General features: G+C 38.0%; 1 protein-coding gene across 5 annotated transcripts; it reads left to right on the top strand.

Annotated features, from left to right (window-relative positions):
* The first annotated feature begins 338 nt into the window (after window positions 1–338).
* On the top strand, window positions 339–17,738 carry Herc4 (HECT and RLD domain containing E3 ubiquitin ligase 4). Of its 5 annotated transcripts, none has more exons than XM_076809997.1 (19): window positions 348–529; window positions 1,068–1,148; window positions 4,294–4,489; window positions 4,568–4,678; window positions 4,748–4,870; window positions 4,954–5,226; window positions 5,283–5,446; window positions 5,511–5,627; window positions 8,632–8,898; window positions 9,396–9,523; window positions 9,670–9,838; window positions 9,919–10,218; window positions 10,307–10,489; window positions 11,587–11,670; window positions 11,738–11,926; window positions 11,997–12,307; window positions 12,418–12,567; window positions 12,644–12,983; window positions 16,425–17,738. In XM_076809997.1, exons 2-19 carry the CDS (start codon window positions 1,146–1,148, stop codon window positions 16,575–16,577), a joined length of 3,261 nt encoding a protein of 1,086 aa, XP_076666112.1. In that variant the 5' UTR covers window positions 348–529; window positions 1,068–1,145; the 3' UTR covers window positions 16,578–17,738. The 5 variants fall into 5 exon arrangements, with proteins under 5 accessions (XP_076666356.1, XP_076666032.1, XP_076666112.1 ...); XM_076810087.1 differs by having other exon boundaries at window positions 351–529; window positions 5,295–5,446; XM_076810241.1 differs by lacking the exon at window positions 16,425–17,738 and adding an exon at window positions 16,344–16,387 and having other exon boundaries at window positions 339–529; window positions 4,568–4,870; window positions 5,295–5,446; window positions 12,644–13,002.
* The last annotated feature ends 13 nt before the right edge of the window (window positions 17,739–17,751 follow it).

The raw sequence follows: 17,751 nt of genomic DNA, 5'->3' as shown, positions 1-17,751 counted from the left end.
TTATAATAATTTGAATGTAAGAAATGTTTTTAACTTTATGTATATAATGTAAAGAGAAGATTTGTCATTTTCATGATTTATCATGTTGTCTTTTGACTAGGTAAGGAAGGTAAGGAAGGAACATGTAAATCAATGTAAGTAGTAGAATTGCAGCTATGCAACTTTCTACCAAGAAAGCTGATAGTTCAATTTGTTTTTAATAGCTTATGAGTTTCCCGTTTGATTATTCTCTTTTGACATTCCTTCTCGCGCGACAATGAATTTTTTTATATAGATCCGACTGTTCTACTGTAGGTTTGGCGTATTATGATTTACGCGCCCTCGGTGTTATCGTTCTTAAGATTGCAGTCTTTAATCCTTATACTTTATAGTATCTATATAGTGAGTAGGTGGATATCAGTGAATGTTCATTTACAACGAATGGTTACTTGTACATTTTCGAATTAATTTCTTCTACGTTAAAAGTGTCTCTGTTTTTCTTAACGTTTGCACTTAAACATTTGACATAAAGATAGTAGTCACAAAAGATGTAAGTACAAACGGAAACGTTGGTATTCCAAACGAGAATAGACTGTTATCAACTCGTAAATGAAATTTGCTGCATTTCACTTCCTAGTTCGTTCTTTTGTTGCGAATTTGTCACTTTTCGGCCCATTAAGTATTATCATGATTCTACGCTTTCACACTTAAATTTCTTCAGTTTCCCTTAACCTAAACCATTAAAATTCCGCTTAATGACAGGATAAACAGGTGCAATGAAACGAATTTCTCCAAGTACGTTACCCTTGGTGTGACAATGTTTGCGCTCTGTCATGCTCGGTCTCGATTAATATTCCGAATTCCGCAACGATGAGAAGTAACGATAAGTAAATTAATCTCGGCGTGCAAATTGATTTTTTCTTTTCCTGTTTGTTCTGCGTTGAAATATAAAATAATCTTATAACAATAATACGTAACGATTCGGAAGAAACAGAGCGATATATAAAAATAATGTTCTTTTTTTTTTTATTAATACTCTATTCCAAAGATTTAGATATCGGATAATTTATAAAGAACGTTATTTTTAGGACATCCCACATGTTTTTCATAAATAGCATGTTCCATCCACACGTCTGATGCTTTCAGTTTGAGAGAAACAGAAAAACATGGTTAGTTACTGATACCTGTTCTCGTCCAAAATTTATCGTAAATGCTCATTACGTCGTAATATAACCTTTTAAAAGTATGTACAATTCGGCATGCACATCGTCTGCTTGAACTCCATACAATTCGCTATTAATCATTCCTTCTTAAGCTGCCTTAAGACTCGCTCTTAACACATAACTGAGCGAAACAGAAGAAGCTGCGCTATATAACGCGAATAACTTATTCAATAACAAATTAGTTTCCTAGCAGATTAAGTAAACCGAAGCGTACATGTACAAGTTGATTTTGTAGCATCCTGCGGCATGGTTCAGTAATATTAACTTCATATCGAAAGGGTTCAGTTCTTAATAAAGGTTCTTTCTATGGAACGTGGAAGTATTCCTAGGCGATGCTCATCTAGGGTAGATGTCCCATTTACTGTCAGTGTCCCTATTACTGCCACTTTATTTATCTCACTTTAAAAAAAACGTAACGTATAAAGAATGTACTATAATAATAAGAAGAACAGTCTGAATTTTATGATAAATTCTTATTTACACAATTCTTTATGCATTGCGTGTTTATTAAGTAAAATAGATGAAGTGGCAGTAATAGGGACGCTGGCAGTAATTGGGACATTTACCCTAGTTGGCTTATTTATCACAATTATGTAGTAGCTATGTACAAAGTATGTTTCATATATTCTTTAGATTCTGTATGTTAAAGCAGTGGCGGATTTAGAGGGGAGGCGCGTGCCCCTCCCTCAAGGGAGAATGCTTATTTTCATTTGCAAACTACTTATTTCAACTTAGCAATATGAGGGAAAATATGGTAAATTGATACAAAACAAAACACACTTCCCCGTATAGCAGGAAAATATCGGAAAGATCTCTGGTTCATTTGTCAGACCTACTTCCCCCCTCAAGAAAATCTTGGATTCGCCCAGAGATGGGCAAAATGTAATCTAATTACAAATTACAAAGTACGATTAAACTGTAATTGTGTAATTGATTACACAATATTTTCTGTAATCGTTCATTTAGAAAGTTGACAAAACCAAATGGTCAACTACCTAAATTAACAATTACAGAAAATAATGTGTAATTAATTACACAATTACAGTTTAATCGTAATTTGTAATTTGTAATTAGATTACATTTTGTCCAACTCTGGATTCGCCCCTGGCCCCCCCCCCCCCGAAAATCCCAAATCCGCCCCTGTATTAAAGAGTTTTTTTTTAGAATTATTTCCATATTGCATTTCGATGGTAATTAAGTTTATGCATGTAATGAATTCTTAAATATGTACTTTGAAAGTTATTACTTTAGTCTTGGACGCTTAATAGTATTTGAGAAGTATACTTTTAGCCCTTGAACAGTGGCGGATTTAAGGAAAATGGCATGGGTGGCAAATGCTTTGGGACACTCTGTATATATAACAGAATTACAAATAAATTTACGAGCGTGGGGTATGAAAGTTATAGGAAGCAGAACAAATACAGTATAAAATTAGAATTCTTTCTAGAAGATTAGTGATCTGATCTGAAGCACTTCGAAGCTCTTCGAATTTATATATGTGATAAAAACTTTGAACCATTTCGAACATAACTCGAAGCTTAAAACTGTTGATAAGTCTTGAGTCTTGATAAGCGTTGAAAGTCTTGGAAGTTTTGAAAGTCTTGAAAATGAATATCTGGTTGCCGAAAACTAGCCACGGTGATCGGCCAGAGGGTCTCGCCAGTCTCGGTTTATGACTGTACTAGCTTTACTACTCGGATTCTCCCGAAATTTAGATTCTAATTTTATAAAACAAATTTCTTTTTGTGAAAATGGACACATTCATCTGGATTAGTCAGGGATAATGAGCTGAGGCGAGGCACATTTCTTGATCCCAGAGTTTATCGTTCAAAAGTTTTTAGGCGACGGACAAACACACAAACATATAGATGCTTTCTGTCTGCTTTATATATTAAGATTGTCCCGCGAGTCGGCGGTGGACATACATGCAGGTTTGAAACCTACCAAGCCTTTGAAAGAAGAGTTTCAAGACTTCCAAGGCAATCGATACGGTCAAGACTTTCAAGATCTATCATGACTCAAAACTTATCGAGACTTTCAAGAGTTTTAAGCATCGAGTCATGTTCAAAGAGCTTCGAATTAGTCGCCTGAAATACAACACAGATTTGAAACGCTTCAGAGTGCTTCGGATCCCATCATTAAGCAGGGGCTGAGGCAGCAACTGTTCATCGGCTGCCTGTTAAATCCGCTACTGCTCTTGAAACCTTGTAATCACGTCTGTCTACCGTATCAAAGTATATATCGCATTCTGCTTGTAGCGAGGATGAAACCGCTAATGGGGTAATTTTCACTAACAAGGGGAGGAGACCCCCTTGATTTTGATGAGCCTTGGCACGATGGATCTATGTCGAAAATAAGTAAATAGGTGTCCGAGCGTTTCTGCCAATGGGCCTTAATAATAGAGATATTTACATGGAAATTATTAAAAATTTCATAGTAGCCGTGGGGTTCTAGTGAGTAAAAATCCCACACTACCTTGGCGCTCGCGGGGGATTCCCCTCTGAAGGAGTCGGGGTGACTTTTGAAGATTTCCCCAAGTTAAAAAAAAAATTTATAAAGTTCTTTTTAACATGGAGACATCTTCAAAAGGCACCCCAAAGCCTTCAGAAGGGAATATCCCGCGGGCGCCAGGGTAGTATGGGATTTTTACCCACTAAAACCCAACGGCCACTATGAAATTTTTAATAATTTACATGTAAATATCTCTATTATTAAGGCCCATCGGCTGAAACGCTCGGACACCTATTTACTTATTTTCGACCAAGATCCATCGTGCCAAGGCTCATCAAAATCGGTGTCTACCACATGGTGTCCTCTCGTTATAAGAATTAATCTTACTATAAATTGCGTAACAGCACTATCCAAAGTGCAGATAAGTTGTGCCTTGTAACTGATGTTAAATTCATTCACATGCATTGCACTTCTTCTTGTATGTATTATATGTACTTTTGAATGCATTACAATGAAATGCAATTGCACGAATTTATTTCATTATTTACTGAAGCATTGCATGTCTGATATTCTAAAGAATGTGTTAATAACTATGATTTGTAGATTGTGAAACTTCATTTTTGTATTATAATTTATGCAGGCAAATTGGATTAAGAAACGACGTTTGGCTTGCGAGCCTAGTACAGAAGTGAAACAGTCTGTATCTACAATAAAGGCAGACATGTTCTGCTGGGGTAGTACTATACACGGAGAATTGGGTTTGGGTGGTATAGAGGATGAAAATGTTCTAACTCCTCGCGAGGTTGACTTCGAGCCAGCTGCGAAAGTTGAGCAAAGTAAGAACTCTCTCGTTAAATAAAGCATTCGTATGAGTTCTTGTGAGATTATTGTATCTTAAAATAATTTTTACGCAGTCGCATGCGGTGAGAATTATACAATAGTTATTACCAGAGATGGTCAAATATATTCGTGCGGGAATAATGACTTTGGACAGCTTGGCCATGAAAAGGGGAGGAAAAGGCTACGTAAGTATACGCGCACAGATTATAAGCTAATTAATCAGATTCGTATTATACGAAGAATTTCTTTTTCAGAACTTATACCAGGATTGGACGCATTTGTATTTAAAAAAGCAGCTTGCGGAGCACACCATACGTTGGTAGTAAATGTATGGGGCCAGTTGTTCAGTTGGGGATCTAATACAGAAGGCCAACTAGGTAATGTTAATATAAGTAGGAAATATCGTCTTCAGTGCTGCGTAACGGCTATTTTTCAAGTTTGTATTTTAACTTAATTGCAGGTTTCAATTCCAAGGACGGTATCGAAAGCTCACCACGTATGGTGAAGGCACTAGGTACAAGTATAGTTATACAAGTAGCATGTGGTATGAACCATGCGCTCGCATTAACGAACAATGGAGAATTATACAGCTGGGGATCCAACAGCGAAGGGCAACTTGGGCTAGGATCTGATATTAAAAATGAAATGAAACCGAAAGTTGTGAACCTAGCTGCCACGCCTATTGCATTCATCGCTTGCGGAGGATCTCATAGTATAGCTATATCAAAGTCAGGTAATATAAGGAAAACAGACGAGAATTGCTTCCTGCAAAACAATAGTAATAATTAGATATTTGTGCAGGAACCGTATTCGGGTGGGGAAAAAATACGTTTGGTCAGCTAGGGCTAAATGATACGCAGAATAGAAATCTTCCATGTCAATTACAAACGCTGGAAAATGCCAAGGTGTGTTACGCGGCATGTGGCGAAGAATTTTCTGTATTTCTGACCGTGGTAAGTATCCTAGCCCGTACTATACAAAGTTTTATCGGTAATATTATACTGGAAATTCATTTAGGATGGCGGCGTATTCACTTGTGGCGCAGGAATGTATGGTCAGTTGGGACATGGAAGCAATACAAATGAAATTTTACCTCGTCAAGTTATGGAGCTTATGGGCAGCACGGTTACACAGGTATATTATGCCACCTTTAGAAAAGTGGGTAATTATTTGCTAAACGGCCGCCCTCACCGATTTTGATGACCTTGGAAAATCAACATTTTCGGTTAAATGATTCTGAACAACTTTTTCCTATACACGTTGGCGTCACTCGGCTTTAGTTTTCGATATATCCGCAAGTAACTGTAATCGGCACAGTCTTCACCGGATTATCGAAAAAGATTCGGGACCGGGGAATTCTCTATAAACCGAGGCGGGGGAAAAAGTTAGCCTAATAAATGGACCCTTGTCAAGACCCTTGCCCGAACCCAGGGCCCGAACTAGGAGGGCAAGCAGGGCAACTGCCCAGAGCGGCAAATCTGGGGGCGGCAAAATCGATAGAAAGAGAAAATTAAAATCAATAACAAAAGTAAAACTTTTAAAAACGGGATAAACAAGTAGTTAATACATGTTTGAATTTAGTATCAAACTTAAAATTGTTTTTAAGGGGTCATTCTGGTAATCACGCTGCAAAATTCGGCAACATTCGGTTTTTTTTTCTCATTGAATAGAATGAATAATAATGTCAAACATTTTTTTCATTTATTAATCTACTCATAATGTATACGGAACTATTCTTTAAATACACTTTTAATTGTGTTTTTTCAATATTATCTGGAGTTTAAAATCGCGCCTTTGAAAAGACGGCGGGGTCTGAAACAAAAAAACCAAACTGATTCTTAATCATTATTATTACCGCTATCGTAGGTGCCAGAATTAGTCACGTAAGTCAAAATTTAACAAAATTACGCGCATTCAAACTTCAAGTAAAATGGAAAATTTCGAAACTTCAAGTTTGAATGAGCGCAATTTTGTTAAATACTGACTTACGTGACTAATTCTGGCACCTGCGATAGCGGTACCAGCGGAATTAAAAGTGTATTTAAAAAATTGTTCCGTATACATTACAAGTAGCTTAATAAATGAAAAAAAGTTTGACATTGTTATTGATTGTATTCACTGAGAAAAAAAGCCTGAATGTTGCCGAATTTTGCGGTGTGATTACCAGAATGACCCCTTAAATCACCCATATAATTACTATTATACCAGGGAAAGATGCGTACCTATATTAAAGGTCTTAGATTTTTCCCTTTTCGTATATTTATTTTGTTTCATTCGTTAAATCGTTTTTTTAGATTTTAAAAATAGGTACCTACCTCCTTCGTATATATTTTATTTTGTTTTATTCCTTTTGTTATGAATATTACTTTTTTTATAAAACAAAAGGCTTTTGTTAGTCAAATACCTACAAAAAAGTTTCACTCACTGTCCAAAACTCTATTTTAAAATAATCATTTGTAATTAAATATAATGGGCGGTAAAGATCATTTTTGCCTAGAGCGGCGGTAGAGCTAGATCGGGGTCTGCCCGAATCGTCTGACAAGGAGACTGAACGACGTAAACCGAGAGTGAGTGAAATAGCGCACCAGCTGGAGACCCTCGGTCGACGGCGAAGTGAGTCATTCAGTATTGAATATGAAAATTTTCATATTACTGATGACACCTTGGTGAGAGTTTTGCCGATGGATTGGTGAGTTTATGTCGACGAAAATGAGTCCAAACACGAAGCAATTCGGTCTATTTTTTATTGTGAAAACAGGATTAGAATTCCAGTTCCCCGGTTTAAGGGGGGTTTGCGTCTTGTTAGGCCGAAAAATAGGTAATTCTTTGTGAATTTTTTCTACAAAAACGGTTCGACAAATTAATTTGAGCTTTGGCATGCTGTTTTATTGTATCTTGAACTATTGTTCTGAATTTTTGTGTGACAGTGAAAAAAAACATGGCAAATACAAAAAGCGCGTTGAAAAATAAGCGGGTGCTCCTCGCGTTGACGAAAAGTACTGTAAGGTTTATCCGAAAAACCAAAAAGAAAAGTGATTCTTAATCTATATGAATGTGGCTATCGGTGGTAGTAGATTTGTTGCCGTATCTGTTACCGTTCCTTTTTTATTTAAAGAAGTTTTCCCGATTTTGCGGCAAAACCTGTTTCAGACTCAAATCAAGGCGCTCCGCCTTCTTCAAAATGCTGCCATTTTAACATTTTTTTATATTTATTAATAAATCTACTTCCATCGATAGCCACATTCATATGGATTAAGAATCTCTTTTCTTTTTTGTGTTTCGGATAAACCTCACAGTACTTTTCGTCAACGCCAGGACCACCCAATTATTTTTCAACGCTCTTTTTGTATCGGTCATGTTTTTATTTCACTGGCACACAAAAATTCAGAACAATAGTTCAAGATACAATAAAACAGCCTGCCAAAGCTCAAATTAATTTGTCGAACCGTTGTTGTAGAAAAAATTCACAAAGAACTACCTATTTTTCGGCCCAACAAGGCGCAAACCCATCTTAAAGGAAAATTACGCTTCTGGTGATTAACTCACAACCAAATAGGTACTAAACATCCAGGCAATTTCTCCTGAAGGCTGCATTTAAGCAATCTTCAGCAGACACTTTACAATTTGATGAAGTCGTTGTTATTCTCCATTTAAATTCTCTTTTGCAGAACGTAGTGACGTTCACTAAAAATGGACCGAATTGCTTCGCGTTTGAAGTCATTTTCATCGAGAAACCTTAAAAAATCCATTGGTAATACATTCATCAACATTTATCAAAAATATAAACATTTTATTTTTCTGTACTGGGTATTTTACCTGACTCAATGGTTTTATTGCTCTCGGTAGTTAACGGGCGGCGTACCCGGGTAGCAGGTCCTCGCTCGCAGCGAGGAAGCAAAACTGTGGGGTGGGTATACCTTTCCCGATAATCCGAGGGAAAAAGCACTTCAATAATCCGAGGAAGACTGTGTTTGGATTAGATGGTTTAGCGGCCCCTGGGAGGGAAAAAGTTGTTCAGAATTACGCCCCCGTAATATTTTCCGAGGTGATCGAAATCGGTGAGGATTGCCCTTTTGTAAATAATTACCGAAAAGGGTGTTACGCGCATATTAACCCCGTGCAAAATTTTATTTTCAAGATCTCGTGCGGCAAAAGACACACGTTGGCATTAGTACCCTCGCGAGGTAGAATCTACGCATGGGGTTTGGGTGGTGCTGGACAGTTAGGAAATCGTGTTGCGCAAAGCGTAGCTACTCCACTAGTTGTGCATGGACCATGGGTCGGGCCTAACGGCTCCCCAATGATGTGTTTTGATACGAAACTTACTCCTGATACAACTGACTATATCGTTCGGCATATTTTCACGGGCGGAGATCATTGTTTTGCCACGGTGGTTTTGCGGAAGGTAGGTTCCTTTTATTGCACGATGCTAAGGTGTATACGGGATACCTCAAAATTATGGGACAATATAAGTTCCAACCTCAGCTTTCGTTTTCAAGCTGTAGGGCAATTAAAGGACAATGTTATTTGTGATCAGTGCATGTTGTGACTGCTCTAAACGTTTGGAAAGGTCTTGTCAAGAGGAATTGCATAATACCAGATGGGACCACTCTTAAAAAAATGGCCTTAACTATTGTAATTTTGGGCTTGCCAAATTGTTGGAAAACTCCAATCTCTATTGTCTCCAGAGTTGGAGATAATATTCTAGATTTTACCCCACTGGGAAATATTTACACAGAGCGCTGACAGGTGGACAGTTTGCAATTCTCAATCGTTTTCCGTATCTCAGCTTGTCTTATAATTTTAGAATACGTTGTATACACACACGCACACAGTTTGTACTCTTACACATATCGTAGTAGTAATAATGTAATTTCTCTGTTATGTACTTGAATTCTTTAGGATAATATAGAACCAGATGACTGTAGAGCGTTAGACCAATCGTGTAAAATTCTTGGAGTAACTGAAGAACAGTTGATGGCCTGTCAACGAGTTCCGCCAAACTCGCCTGTTGATCATGACCTAATGACGTGAGTAGAAAAGTTAGTACCTTAGGCTGTTCCAGATGTACGCAGCACAATGTTCTTGTAATTTCTTGGAACAATTAGAAGTTTTATTTACTTGTGTATAAACCGTGATAAGATCTGTGAAATTGTATAAATTAACACTTTTTTAGATATTTGGAGACGGTATTTAAAAGTCAGGCTTGTATAAATGGATCATTTTTGCTTCGAAATGATGCTCACTACGGATGCTCAAGTAAGCATCATGGAGTGGATCTTGATGAAGCAGGTCGACTATTCGGAATTATTAGAGAATTGGATAACACCACAATCCAAGAATTGGTATATGAGCAACTAAGTTTTATAAAAGTCTTGATACATCGAAATTTAAGATTTCAACGAATATATTATTCTCTTTTCAGATACTTAGTTGCATAGTAGACAGCCTGATTCCTGCCGTTGTTAGTTCAGCACCTATGTTATATTGTGCGGAGTGTTTAAGAGTCTACTTAATATTACCTTTGTATCATGGTTTTGCAAATCCTCTTAACTGTAATTCATTGCATAAACCGTTCTGCAAGGCTGTGATAGCATTAAAACCAGAGGTTCTTGAAGTTGTATGTAGATGGTGGATTAAAGCACCACCGCATTATTTCGAGAGATTAGTTAGAGTTCATAAATCAGTTGTCTTACATTACGTAAAACAATCGAAACCAAATAAGGTAATAATCACGGATTATTTACTATGGTAATCGGGAAGTGGAATACTTATTTTTATTATGCTGTGAAACATAAATATTTGCTTTCCAGGGTGTGGTGTGGGATTCTGTACTTCAAGCTGTCTTAGATTTACTACGTTTATTAAACAAATTGAACAATGAAGGAGACGAGGGTAATATAGTACCATACGCTACATTTCATTTGCCAGAATTGGTAGAACTTATAGACATTAGAACCGATTATATAAAGTGGATTTCAGAGAAAGATTATTCTGTGAGTTATATGCACGATACATTTCTAAATTACCCAATTGTTGATATCCTTAACTTTAATTTCTATGTGATGAAATAAGGAAAATTTTAACTGTAACAATTTGATACCCAGGGGCGGATTTGTGTATAGAATAAAGAGGTTGCAGTCTAGGGCGGTAAATTTTGGGGAGCGGCAAATTTTTTTTGGGGGGGGGGCGGCAAATTTTGGGAAGCGGCAAATTTTAGGGAGCCATAAATTTTGGAAGCGCCAAATTTTCGGGAGTCGCAAATTTTGGGGGCGATAAATTTTGAGTGGCAAATTTTGGGATGCGACAAATTTCGAGAATTGCCTAATTTTAGGGAGTGGCAAATTTTGGGAAGCGAACAATTTTGGGGAAGTGCTAAATTTTGGGGAGTGACAAATTTTGAGGAGCGATAATTTTTAAGGCTGGCAAATTTTGGAGAACAGCAACTTTTGGGAAACGGCAAATTTTAGGGAGCCATAAACTTTGGAAGCGGCAAATTTTCGGGAGTCCCAAATTTTGGGGAGCGATAAATTTTGAGGAGCGGCAATTTTTAGAGAGCAGAAAATTTTGGGGAGCGGCAATTTTTAGATAAGGGCAAATTTTGGAGAGCGATAATTTTTGAAAGGTGGCAAATTTTGGAGAACAGCAAATTTTGAGGAGCGGCAATTTTTGGAGAGCGGCAAATTTTGGGGCGCTGGAAATTTTAGGGAACGATAAATTTTGGGAAGCGACAAATTTCGGGAATTGCCTAATTTTGGGGAGTGGGAAATTTTGGGAAACGGCAAATTTTAGGGAGCCATAAACTTTGGAAGCGGCAAATTTGGGGAGCGGTACATTGTGAGCGAAAGAAATTGAGAAAGGTTTAAGCACAGAGGCTTGACACAACTTTAAACACGATTCCCTTACAATTAGCAATAACTCATATGTAAGTTGCTATAATGAATTAAGTTTGAAATTGTCCCGACTCTTTTAAATTAAAATATGTGATGATATTTCGCGGAAAGGGTGGCAGACACTTGTCACCCTAGGGGCGCCAAATTTCCAAATCCGCCCCTCTAGATACCGCCTTTAAACTAATTGCAATTTTTTTCAGTACCAAAACGTGTTCTGCCGTTATCCTTTTCTTCTTGACGCTCAAGCCAAGACAATATTGCTTGAAACGGATCAAGCTATTCAGGTGTGAAACGTGTCTATTCTACGTAACGCGTTCTAATTCTTATACTAAATTTCTTAATCCATATTAGATGCAATCTGCAATGAACGAGGCCGCCACCCGGGCCGTAATGAATCAATTGTTCTTCGACCCGTTCTCTGCAAATTCGCGCAATCATAATCAATTTTTGATGTTAAAGGTTTCGCGCGAAAATATAGTCGCAGACACTTTAATGGAATTGTCTCACTACGATTCCAGTGATTTGAAGAAACCTCTTCGTGTAAGTATTATAATCACAGTTCAGTTTTCTTACATCGTGAAAATACGGCAACCGAAGTTTTTCTGTTTAGGTGAAATTTCACGGCGAGGAAGCAGAAGACGCGGGTGGAGTTAAGAAAGAATTTTTCATGCTTCTATTGAGAGAAATTCTTGATCCCAAGTATGGCATGTTTAAGCAGTACGAAGAAACCAGGATTATTTGGTTCAGCGAAGATTCATTCGAGGATGAAAACATGTACTTCCTAATCGGGATCCTTTGTGGACTTCTTATCTACAATTTCATTATTATTGACTTACCATTTCCCTTAGCTCTGTATAAGAAATTATTACACGAACCAGTTGGGCTGATCGACATAAAGGAAATGTCGCCGGTACATGCTAGGTAGGTTGTACCTTTGTATTCTTACGTTTTCAATAAAATATTATACCTCCTAGAATTAATATTTAACTACTAGGATATATAAACTAATTTCCATTATTCTTTTGTTTCAGGAGCTTGCAAAGCATTCTGGATTACGAGGAATCAGATTTCGAAGAAGTTTTTAGCCTAACTTTTGAAGTAGTCAGGGAAGCATTCGGCGAGAAAAGAATATACGAACTGATACCGGGTGGCAGCAAAGTTTCTGTTACACTGAAAAATAAGTACGTACACATTCCCTAATATTTTCATCCGCTTCTTTCACAGTTTCATCTGCAACAATATTACCTTCGTTTCCAGGAAACAGTTCGTCGATCTGTACGTAGAGTACATACTCAACAAATCTGTGGAATTCCACTTCCAAGAATTTCACAAAGGATTCCACAAAGTCTGCGGCGGACGTGTGCTAGAATTGTTTCACAGTCACGAACTAATGGCAGTCGTAGTGGGAAACGAGGATTACGACTGGGACGAGTTGCAAAAGAATGCGATGTACAAAGCGGGATATACGATAAACGACCCTACTATCGTGCTGTTCTGGCAAGTGTTTCGCGAACTCACGTTAGAAGAGAAGAAAAAGTTTCTGCTATTTTTAACTGGAAGCGATAGAATACCTATACAGGGCATGAAGGCGATCCGAGTAAGTGAATCGAATTTCTGTATTGTAGTGCAGGCTTGGGAATTAAGTGAACGCGGCGGCCGATTTTCAGAGAGAACGCCTCCTTTCTCCCGCCGCGCGTCTTGGCCCCTGCGGCGGCCTAGGTACTTGGAGCGCCTCAGGTCCGTACCATATGAACCGCGCGTGGCGCATTGGGGCGATATTGTATCAATAGGTTTCCACATCGTCCCAGAGAGCCCGATTTTCGATGCGTTTTTGTTTTGTCAACGCGCGGTTCATATGGTACGGGTCTGAAGCGCTCCAAGCGCCTAGGCCGCCGCACAGTGGTCCGTCTATTAAGAAGCTAGCGGGACAAAAGTTGCGGTTCGTCCATAAATCATCAATTAGATGAAAATGTTTGGAAAACACCATCCACATTGTTTTACCACCCTTAAAACGTTCACCCCTCACAAGGGAAGATCCCCAACACGAAAATTCCTAAAATTATGAAACTTTGGGGATATGTAGAGGATATATCGGTATGTATTATGCATTTTTTTTACTGCCCAAAAATTCAGTCTAAAGGTCGAGTTTCCTAGCCGCGATCGGCGGCGGCAGCCAGACTCCAGCCGCGCAGCATTCAGAATCCTACTTAGATTCGAGCGCACCTGAGAAGGTCTATGGCCGAGGATACATACCTGTTTCAGAAATGACTTAATTCTCTATTCTTTATCGTATCGATATGGAAGTGACACCAATTGATTCCTTATGTTTTTCCGATGAAAATTATACGAAATTTCATGGAAATCGGACTGTTATTAACGAAGACAACTTGAAATGATATAAATTAATTTTTCATAGAGTTTCCTTCATATGGTCCGAATTACGTCGTTCGTGGTGTCAGTTTCACCGGCGAAACATAAGGAATCCATTGACGTCGTTTTCGCAATGATCTGATGGGAAATGCGGAAATCCTGGACATTTCTGACTTTTTAATAATATTCGAACCCTTTCGAGGGTCGAAAGCCGTAAAATTCGGTGAGGCACTGCGAGGGGTTGTCCTCGTCACAGGGTACCATGCGGCATCTAAAGAGATGTGTCGAAGGACAGGCGCCGCTGGAGAATCATCCTGTATGTAGTAGTAGAGTAAACTACAACCTGCTATAACATCCAACTAAATAAATTCCACACCAAGAAGGCTCGAAGCTATTATAAAATCAAAAGGCAAACCCACAAAGTATTCAAACATTTAATATTTAGTTTATTTCCATAGTTTATTGATTCTTTATTTAACTGTACGAATACTTACTGCGCGTCTATTTCTGCAGGTTAATCAGGCTGATCGACCAAAGCGTCTCGTCAGAGTCGCGGTTTATGACAGAGCAATATACGGATTAACTCATTGTGAGACTGAAGAATGCCTAAAATTATTAAAGACGGCATTACGTTGTTGAAACGCTCTTGAGAAAACATGAAATTATCGGTCGAAAACAACGAATGAATTCTCACTTGGTTCTGATCTCGCTTTTGTCCCAACGCACAGTGGGCGTCAATCCCAAGAATAGAGAAAAAATTCAACATGCCACTTTTTCCAATCAAAATGTCGAATCTTATGAAGCTACTTTATAAAACACTAATACTGGATCTGAAGAAATCGATAAAAAGTTTAAAACATGTTCGTTTGTATTGCAATGAGAATATTTTGAGCGTACAATCTTTTCTTTACTTTTTAAAACCTTTATTTCTGGTATCTTGGGTTCCTTCACCCAATTAGCCGATTAGAAGGTTGCCCAAATATTGTATAATTTCGTAGGAATGTATTAACACTTTGTGAGCAGTATTTGGTACATAGGATAACATGGATATAGGTTTGCAAATATTTCCGCACTTTCCATAGTATGTAGGTATATTTATCAAATTGTTCTAGTTTTATTGGAATTATTGACATTATTTTTTTAAATAACGTCAATCCTCCTATGAGTTGTATATTAATACTTTTTTTATGAACTTCCTTAATTATATTCCGCAGTTTCATTGCGAAAAATGTGATGTTGTTGAATTTTCCCCTATTTCTTGGCATTCAGCCTCACTGTGCGACATAGAATACAGGTAATTACTCCATTATTGGTAAATATTGCCAAATCTTGTTTTCGCAGTTGCAAAGCTAAATATATGTTGATTATAAAACAAAAAAGAAATTTCCTCGGAAGTCGATAATTGCTGATATTTCTTCAATGGGTTTCTTATGGGAAAGAACTGTATGTAACTGATTATTTGCTATTGCTTACCAAAAACGATACTGCTCATTTCGGTCCCCCAAAAAATTGTGTCCTTTATATCATCAAAATTTAAAAGACTTGATTCAAAATTTTCCACAAGAAAAGACATACAAAATTTGACACGTGTTTACACACAGATCAGAAGTAGCCGCCACGATATTTTTCCCTTTTTTAGGAGTTCATATTATTAGTTTACAAGAAATATATAAAAAAAAAAACATAATGCCACAACATATATATATAAAAAAAACATAATCCCATAACTTTTGAATTCTGACTTGTTTCCTTATTTTTCGGATTCTGGCCGCGGCGAGGACTCAATTTGGAGGAGTCTAGCGGTTTGGTGCCGTGGCTAGGAGATTCCGCCATCATAGCGGAAAACAGACACTCATCCCATTGTGTTGCGTCTCCAGTAGCCTATGTTGCTGCTGCTGTAGCAGACGCGCGGCTAGGAAACTCGACCTTAAGGGGGTAAAATTGACCCCTGAAAATCCGGCTATTTTCCGATTTTGCGTTATGACTCGCGAGTAAACAAACAGTTTAATAATTCAGAGTTGCAAATATTTGCAGCTGTAACTTGTCAATATGTATTCTATAAAGCAAATCGAACAAAACCCTATAAAAATTTCTAAGTTCCACGAGGTTCCCGGATATCTAGAGTTTTTCCAACGAAAGCTTTTGAAAAAATCCACCATTTTTATGACCATATTTTAATTCTGTACGTTGGAAATTACAATATTCCTGGCTGAAACTTCATGTACTACTTGTACGTTTGCAATTCATTTTGTAAAATACTAAGAATTTTAATTGCGATACAACGGAGCACCACTGATTTATATCTGCTTCTGACGCAATCTAACAAACTATTACTAAGGGCCCTGCGCGTGTACGCTTGGACGATCGTCATTTTTATAAAATACATACAAATTTGCATACCATATCATTCCGATATCTCTGCCTCAGTAGCTTGTGGTATGACAAGGATTCATTCATTTTGGATGGGTCATGATTTGGGACTTTTATCCGGCTAGGTCATCAATAAGACGGACCACTGTGCGCTGGCGGGGGGAGAAAGGAGGCGTTGCCTCTGAAAATCGGCCGCCGCGTTCACTTAATTCCCAAGCCTGTTACAGTGTTAATAGTACGACCTAGATGCATATAAATCTTAAATTAATAATTTTTCAACACTCTTCCTTTATTCCAGATTACGATGCAACCAATGGCCGATGAACGTTCCTTACCCGTCGCTCATACGTGTTTCAATTTGCTTGACATCCCACGATATCAAACTCGGGAAAGATTGCGATACAAATTACTGCAAGCCATCCAACAAACCCAAGGATTTTCGTTAGTGTGAAATTTCCGGCTATTCTTCGCTGTGACACTAAACACTACAGACGTTCCGGTCTGAATAGTAATTTTATTGCAAGTACGAGGTCGAGGCATTTGGAACGCTGTGGAAGCTATAAATATCCACGGTTAAAGAGAGGATTTGTATTATTGCCACTATTTTTCTACGTTTTATTTAACTTATAAATACTGTCTAGTCGAAAATTAAAAGGTGCATGAAACTGAAGACATTGGTGCCATCCGATGACGTACCACAGGCCTTTACGAAGCAAGTACCTTCTGAAGTTCTGGGACCCCGGCAACAGCCGAGCGCGGGACTGTTACGTTGCTAACCACAGCATGGGCCTTCCATGCAGGCTCGTACATGGACGCACACTCGTGCAGATCTCCTACAGCTCACGTAACGGGTAGCATTGGAACAGTTACGCGCCCGGCTGTTGCCCAGGTCCCAGAACTTCAGGAGGTATTCGCACCGTAAAGGGCAGGCCTGACGTACCATCTAATAATTGGCAGCGTGTGCAAGTGGCTTTGATAAATGAAATGTGCTCAGAACACGAACTGAATCGCAGCACGTGTGAAACGATCGTCTTATGCACTCCGATCTAACGAAACATAATTTACATAGTACCGTTTAAATGCACTTCGCTTAATTTCTTGATACTTCAGAATATCGTGTGACGCTTCCTTTGAAATAGAATAATACTTAAGACGGTTGCATTAAATTAGACCTTTGAAATCAAGATGAACTCAGGGAATATTTCTAGCGAATAAGTCGCAAACAAATATAGCACTGCTTCGTGCATTAATCTTCTAATAACAAAATATATGATGATATTGCGTTAACACGTTATTTTTAAAAGAAATTTCAAACAAACCATTCTAAATGTATATGTTGAAGAATTATTTAAGCAGCGGACCATATGAAAAATACGAGCGCCAATGGTCGATGTTTAGCGTTTATTTATTAACGATAAGTATCTTTATTATCTTGTTTTCCGAAGACAAGGTTATAAATGACAATGTGATTCCTTTATAGCGCTGAACACTGCTATACAAACCTTACAAAATAGTCTATACACTGGTAGTACACGAGTACATTTTGTAGATTCATATAGGGAATTTGACGTATTCCAATTGTGTACCGAAATAAATGTTTTTAAACGAAAAACAGGCGCCATCTC

This window comes from Andrena cerasifolii, chromosome 1 (assembly GCF_050908995.1).
Source record: "Andrena cerasifolii isolate SP2316 chromosome 1, iyAndCera1_principal, whole genome shotgun sequence".
Taxonomy (NCBI): domain Eukaryota; kingdom Metazoa; phylum Arthropoda; class Insecta; order Hymenoptera; family Andrenidae; genus Andrena; species Andrena cerasifolii.
The sequence above is the reverse complement of the archived record's forward strand: the minus strand, read 5'-3'. Positions and strand labels throughout refer to the sequence as shown.